The 7,286-nt window shown below is 41.0% G+C and overlaps 1 protein-coding gene across 1 annotated transcript in view; it reads left to right on the top strand.

The window, feature by feature from the left end:
- ADGRL4 (adhesion G protein-coupled receptor L4) overlaps positions 1-7,286 on the top strand; it is a 262,937-nt gene that overhangs the window by 202,486 nt on the left and 53,165 nt on the right. Inside the window, 1 exon segment of the mRNA XM_019501503.1 lies at positions 2,213-2,365. Coding sequence (XP_019357048.1) covers positions 2,213-2,365 — 153 coding nt within the window.

Below are 7,286 nucleotides of genomic sequence, written 5' to 3'. Positions count from 1 at the left end.
TAGGAACCATCCTTTAGGTAGTGCAAGGCTGTTATTAAATCTCATCCCACTCCCCTCAACTGCCTCTGACTTCTCTTCTTCAGACTAAATAAGTCCATATTTCCTGCTCTTTAACCATTTTCATTGCCTTCCACTAGATTCTCTCCAATCTGTCAATATCCTTACTGTAGTGGGGAGCTCAAAACTGGACACACTACTCCAGATGTGGCCTCACAAGCGCCAAATAAATGGGGATAATCTTCTGGGAGCACTCCTACTAATGCAACCAAGTATGCTGTTACCCTTCATGGCAAGAAGGGCACATTGGCTCATATTCAGCTTCTTATCCACTGGTTCTTTTCTATAGAGCTGCTGCTTAGTCAGCCAGTCCCCAGCCTGTTCTGGTGTATGGGATTGTTCCACCCTAAGGAGGACTTTGCATTTGTTCATGTTGAACCTCATGAGATTTTGTTTGGCCCAGTCCTCCAATTTGTCTAGATCACTCTGAATCCTAGCCCTGCCCTCCAATATATTAACTACTCCCCCATCTGCAATCTTGCATGAACATGCATACCTTCCCATCTTCCAGATCGCTGATACAGATACTGAGCAAAACCAGCCCCGGGACTGACCCCGATTCCACTCAATACCAGATGCCAAGTAGACATTGAGCCATTGATTACTACCTTTGAGCCTAACAACCAGCCAGTTTTCTATCCATCTTATAGTCCATTCATCCAGCCCATACTTCCTTAGCATGCTGGCAAGAATGGGAGACTATATCAAAAACCTTTCTAACGTCAAGTTATATAATATCCACTGCTCCCTGCTCATTCACAGAGCCAGTCATCTCATCATAAAAAACAGTCAGGTTGGCCAGGTTGCCCTTTGTAAATCCACGCTGACTGTTTCTAATCACCTTCTCCAAGTGCTTACAAATGGATTCCTTGAGGACCTGCTCCATGACCTCTCCAGGGACTGAGGTGAGGCTAGCTAGTATGTAGTTCCCTGGATCCTCCTTTTCCCCTGTCTTAAAGTGGTGCATTATATTTATATTTTTCCAATTGTGTGGGACGTCTCCTGATTGCCACACATTTTCAAAGATAATGGCCAGCAGCTCTGCAATAACAGCATCAAACTCTGTCAGCGCTCTTAAGTGCATTGTGTCTGGCCACATGGACTTGTACACATCCAGCTGTTTAAATAGTCTCTAACCTGTTCTTTGACCAGTGCTGACTGCTCACCTTCTCCCCAAACTGTGCTGCTAGGTTCAGTAATCTGGAGTCTGATCTTGCCTTTGAAGACTGTGGTAAAAAAGGCATTGAGTACTTCAGCCTTTTCTGCATCATATGTCGCTAGGTTGCCTGCCCACATTTAGTAACGGATACACTCTTCCCTTGGTCTTCCTTTCGTTGCTGACATACTTGTAGAAACCCTTCTTGTTAGGGTTAGAATCATTCCTTGCTAGCTGCAACTCCTCCTTGATTTCATCCCTGCAAGCCTGAGCAACACTCTTATATACTTCCCCAGTCATTTGTCCAAGTTTCCACTTCTTGTAAGCTTCCTTTTTGTGCTTTACCTCACTGAAGAGTTCTCTGCTAAACCAAGCTGGTCTTTTGCCATACTTGCTAGTATTGAGATGATTTCTTCCTGTGCCCGCAGTAAAGTTTCGTTCAGGAACAACCAGCTCTTCTGGACCCCTTTTTTACTCACACTGGCCTCCCAGGGCATCCTGCCAATCAGTTCCCTGAGTGAGTCAGTATTGACAGGGTCCATACTGTCTGTTGCTCTCTTTCCTTCCTTTCCTCAGGATCCTGAACTCAATCATCTCATAGTCGCTGCTGCTCAAGTTGCCATCCACTGCTACATTCTCCACCAGTTCTTTCCTGTGTTTGAGCAGCAGATCGCTATAGCAGACACCCACTATGACAGCACCCTTGTTGCTTTCCCCACTGACTGTAACCCAAAGATTTTCAACAGGCCTATCTCCAGTTTCATAATGGAGCTCTGAGCAATCACACAGCTCTTTTACATAAAGTGCAATTCTTCCTCCTCTTCTCCCCTGCCTGTCCTTTCTGAACAGTTTGTACCCATCCATGACAGTGCTCCAGTCATGAGAGCTATCCCACCAAGTTTCTGTTATTCCACTCACGTCATGATTTTTCTATAATTTATGATTTATAAATAAATTAATTATTAATAAATGATGTTTCTATAATTTATGTCTTGACAGATGATAATGAATGTGAAAATGCTACTCAGCCTTGTGGGGAGAATGCCAATTGCACAAACACGGTGGGAAGTTATTACTGCATGTGTACACTTGGTTTCAGATCCAGCAGTGGTCAAGAGAAATTTGTAACTAATGATGGAACTTCCTGTGTAGGTAAGTTTCTAATGTCATCCAGGTAGCTTTAAACTGTCACTCATTTCCTAGTCCTTCTGGTAATTAGAGAAATCTAGTAAAAGGGATTCAGAGGGGTCTGATCTGTGGAGTTTAGAGTCAGGATATGAACTACTTTTAATTCAAGCCTGATATAGGCATGGTATTCCAAATCAGGCCTGTAGCTCTCAGTAACAAAAGACTGTAACTCCTATTAACCTCAATAAACTTTTAAATGCAGTAGCTTTATAAAATATATATTTGTGTATGGGTGTGTGTAATGAGTGTGAAAATGACATTCAACCTTATGCACAAACATGCAGGAAATTATTACTGTACATAGCTATACTATATTTACGCAAATCTAAGATGAGGGGATTTTTACCCCCCAATCAAACAACACATGGTAGGGGAAGAGGCAGAGACTGCAGGGAGAGATGGGGAAGGGGCAGAGATTCTGGGGAGTATGTGGGGGAGACACAAAGACTGTAGGGAGTGGATGGGGGGACAGATCCTGGGGGGAGGTGTGGAGAAAGAGACAGACAGATTGTAGGGAACTGGGGGGGGGCAGGAAAGCTTCAGGGGGAAGAAGTGCAGGGGGGTCAAGGGCAAGGGGGCTATTTGAGCCCCCCGCCTCCCCCCACCCCCAGATACTGCTTTCCCTGCTGTTGTAGCTGCGAGGAGGGGAGGTGAATTTAAGACAACCCTCCAATAATTACATTCTATACCTGCAAAATTATAACAAGTTTATAAAAATTCTATATATAAAAACTAATTATTGGAGGGTTGTTTTACATTCAGAGTCATCTTAGGTTTGAGTAAACATGGTAGATATAAATGTATGGCTGAAGGCTGGCCTCTCATTCCATCCATCATATGACATTATGTCCTGGCCCTGCCATCAAAGTCCGCATACTAAGAAACAGGTTAGAAGGGAGTTAGCAAGAGCTCAGCAAAAAGCACACTCATCTGAACTTGGGCCAGAGAATGGCTTCTAGATTTGTCCCATCATGCTGTTGCTGCAAAGCCAGATTACGGCAAATATTACAAAATGCTCCTGATCTTCTGCTAATTCTTCCAGTCTGGTTTAAGGTAATAAGTAAAATCAGTATTTATCCTACCTTCCATACAGCCCATCAGTTTCTGCCTCTCTAGCAGTTTGATAGATCACATTTAGGATTACAGGTCAGAAAAGGGTCGCTGGGAAAATGTTATTTCTGAACAATTGTGCAGTCCTTAAGGATTGCCCTTCATTGGAAGAATTGTAACTATTTCTCTTTTTTCAATCCGCTGGTAATTTTCTTTGTGTGCTGTGATATTCCTCAGGGAATGGGAAAACAAGCAATAAATCCATTGCCTCTTTACACCTTTGTGCTGATTGTGTCTAGTTCCAAATATATCTCCTGTAAGCTTGACAGCCCTGACAATCTTTCATCTTCTTACTATTCCTAATATCAGCAGTATGGTTGCATATTAAGCTAAAAAGAGATTTAATCAAAATTTCTTTGATATTCCTCACATCCTTATATAATGTCTCCACTTTACCAGGTAGTTATGAATTGTTCTTGAATTATCTGGGATTCACACTGTTAGCACAATGAGCTGTTTCAATTCACCTGATTCTAGAAGATGTCTTGATTTTTACTAGTTATGACATTTCTTGGGCTTCATAAATCTTGTCTTCAAAGTTGTTTCACTTGATGGTGCCTACAATTTCTTTACTTTTTCACCATTTGGATGCTGTTGACTGCTAATTTCTTATTCTTAACCTTTTTTTCCTTACTCTGCAGGTTCTTTTGTCATCTTCTAGTGGGCTTTTGTGCAAATCAGTGTGGGGAGAGCTGACAGGTTTTAAAAACGTATGTTAAAATAAAAAATTTATTGTGGCATTTCATCCCATTAAATATTGGTACAAATTACACTGTCAGGTGGGAAAGGAGACATATCCTGAACACAACCCCTTACTCCTCAGTTAATTTTGCAGTTTATCAATCAAAGAAACCATAGAGGAATTTGTTCTCATTCAGATCTGCTACTAAAGGGGAAGGTCTTAGACATGTTTTCTATATGCAGACAGTAACCCATTCCCTACTACTATGCCCATGAATAAGCCTCTGGAGCAGAAACTAACTTTACAATAAGAAAGAAACAGGAAAGAAACAGTGTAGGTTACCATGTATGAGTCTAGCTGTGTAACTTGCACTAGAGCAGAATGGTGGAACTTCCAATAAACGTTGTGTATTTGTGTGTTCCTGAGATGTATTCAGATTCTTAGCAATGTTACCTTTTTTTTTAAAAAAGTGAGAAAATATAATTCTTGGATGTGATGTTAAGATTGAAATGTGAAGGAAGCATGTTATCAGCACTGAGTTTGGTTCTCAAGGCAGCCTGGAAGTTCTTTCTTCATCCATTAATTTAACAGGGCACATCTACACGAGACACTATGTTGCCATAGCAATGAGCTATGGCGACAGTTTCGGCAAGCACAAACCTTGACACCAGTGCTACTGCGCAGTAGCAACAAGCTCATTGCTACTACACCGTAGGGTCAGAAATGACCCATGCACTACTGGGACTGCTCAGTAACAACTGCGCAGTCGGGGGCACATGTCGACTTGCCCACTGGGTATTCATTCTAGAAACTGGTGGTGGAATTTTGTCTCATCCTCACCTATTTCACCAATGATCATTTTATCAGGTAGAATAGGCAAAGAAGTGATAGCAGCATACACAGGCAGAGGAAAAGCTGGAGATTTCTGTAGAAACACAAAGTTAAGAAAATAACAGCAACACAAGAGGAAAAAAAAAGGGGGAGAAACCAAGTAGAGTAAGAAAGGCAGAGAAACTCAAGGTAGAAAAACTGTGGTTCTAAAGATGGGGTCATTTTCCCACTATAATGCTGAATGTAAGTTAAATGAGAAATAACTACAAGTTAATTTACCATGTAAAGGCCATATTCTGCCTTTGATCTTTGGACTGTATTGAGTGTTTAGTGGATCAAAAACCACAGAACATTGTGGCTTAACACATCTCTGGATGTGTTTAAGTTCAATCCTATCCCAAGGGGATACAAATAGAATGCCCCCCTACAAAATGAATTGGACATCCCCACCTTACAGCTACGAAGTTGCTGTAACATTTGGGAATATGTTATCACATACCTCCCTGAGCTTATCTTACCACCTATCCTCTCTTATAGCTCTTCTGTTCAGTTTGCAGCATGGAATGCCATGGTGTCATTTGTGCATGAATATGGTATTATGCCACATTGTGTATCTCCTTTTCAAGTCCTTTTCATATCTATTCTGCATATACTGCCATCTCTCACATTGTAAAACAAATGGGAACATCTAATCCCTTGCAAATGGACTTTTCAATACCTTGGGAGCCATTAATAAGCAGTTTTTATGCTATAGACATCAAGCTGTCTTGACTGGCTGTTGGAGAATCAAAGCAATGGAGGTATGATCCAGTAATTGGCAAGACTGAATATAATAACTATTCTCGCTACTTTTATATTAATTGGAATTCCCTGGCCTGCTGTAATAAATGAGGAGTGACAATAAAGCTTCTGCTTTTTACAATGAAAGGTTATCAATCTCTTTTCACACTCACTAAATGATACTGGTGTTAGTATTTGGAAGGGGTTTCCTTTAATATTTCTTTCTGATCAGAGCTTAAAGCTAAGTACAGACAGTGAAAAAGCCTGAGGCTGATTCGCTTCAATCTTCACAGGTTAGTCTAAATGGCATAGATTGAACTGATAAGCAAGTGAACAGACATTCACCTTTGATTCCAGAAATGCAGCCACATGCATGCAGTGGCCCAGGTCAGAAGCCACAGGATGCTAAACCACACTTCTCTGCTCAGCTGGAGCAGAAAGCTTGAGCCAAAGCTAGCCCACCCACCCTGTGAGGTGGGGTTTGTAGAGTAGGTTCAAAGCATCCTGTGGAGGACTGTGAGTTAACTTGAATCTGGAGAGGATCTAAGACAGAAGTTCAATAAACTGATTTAAACTAAATCAGTTAAGTCTAATGCTACATCTATCCAGGTTTACCTTAAGACAGTTTCAGCCTTCTGAAATCAGTTTATGTGCACTGAACTTCTGTTGTGTTACAGAATTGAACCAATCACTTATACTGGTTTGTGTGTTTCCTGCCCCTTTCCTTAAAGTTCAGCTTCAGATTTTATTTTGAATATTTGTTTGAGGAAGCTTTCTTCATAGATCATGACAACTTTCTCTTTAAAGAGCCCCACCCTCCAACCCTACTCTTGAACATTTTCACTGAAGACTGCTTACTTGATTTATAATATGCTTTTGGGGCCTAATTCTGTATCCATTAAAGATAATGAGTAAAAGAATGAGGTCTAAGGTTCATGTGGAAATGGCTGGCTTTCTGAAAGTGCTGACAGATGGTTGTTTCCTACATGGTCCTAATGTTTTACACTCATTTAAAATGGAATAAATACCAAAAAGGCTTGAGATGCTGCACAAAGTAAAGGAGAAATGTCAAGTGACATTATTAACCTATGTTGTTAAAAGCAATACTCTGCCACCCCTAATCTCATTGATTTAAAATCAATATGAAAGTGCTCAAAACCATATGTTTTTTCATTGTGTTATCCCGCATTTATTTTCTCCAGCAAACACTCTCCAGAATTAGATCAGGTTGATATGATTGTATATACATTCTTAGTTGAAACCAGAAAAATGCCTGACATGGGGTGGGCAGTTATTGCTTCTAGCCCAGCTCAGCTGCTTGTCACTGCAGTGCTATTAGCATCCCTGAAACTGCAGGTCCTGTCAATTTCAAGGCCATGGTTAGGGGTAAATAACAATATAAGGAGCCTTAATGAGCTTGAAACAGCTGAGAGCAGATTGTGCCTGCATGAATTAACAGGCATGGTTAAGCTGATTTAAGCA

The sequence above is a fragment of the Gavialis gangeticus genome, unplaced genomic scaffold (assembly GCF_001723915.1).
Source record: "Gavialis gangeticus isolate Ggan-Ray unplaced genomic scaffold, GavGan_comp1, whole genome shotgun sequence".
Classification (NCBI taxonomy): Eukaryota; Metazoa; Chordata; order Crocodylia; family Gavialidae; genus Gavialis; species Gavialis gangeticus.
The sequence above is the reverse complement of the archived record's forward strand: the minus strand, read 5'-3'. Positions and strand labels throughout refer to the sequence as shown.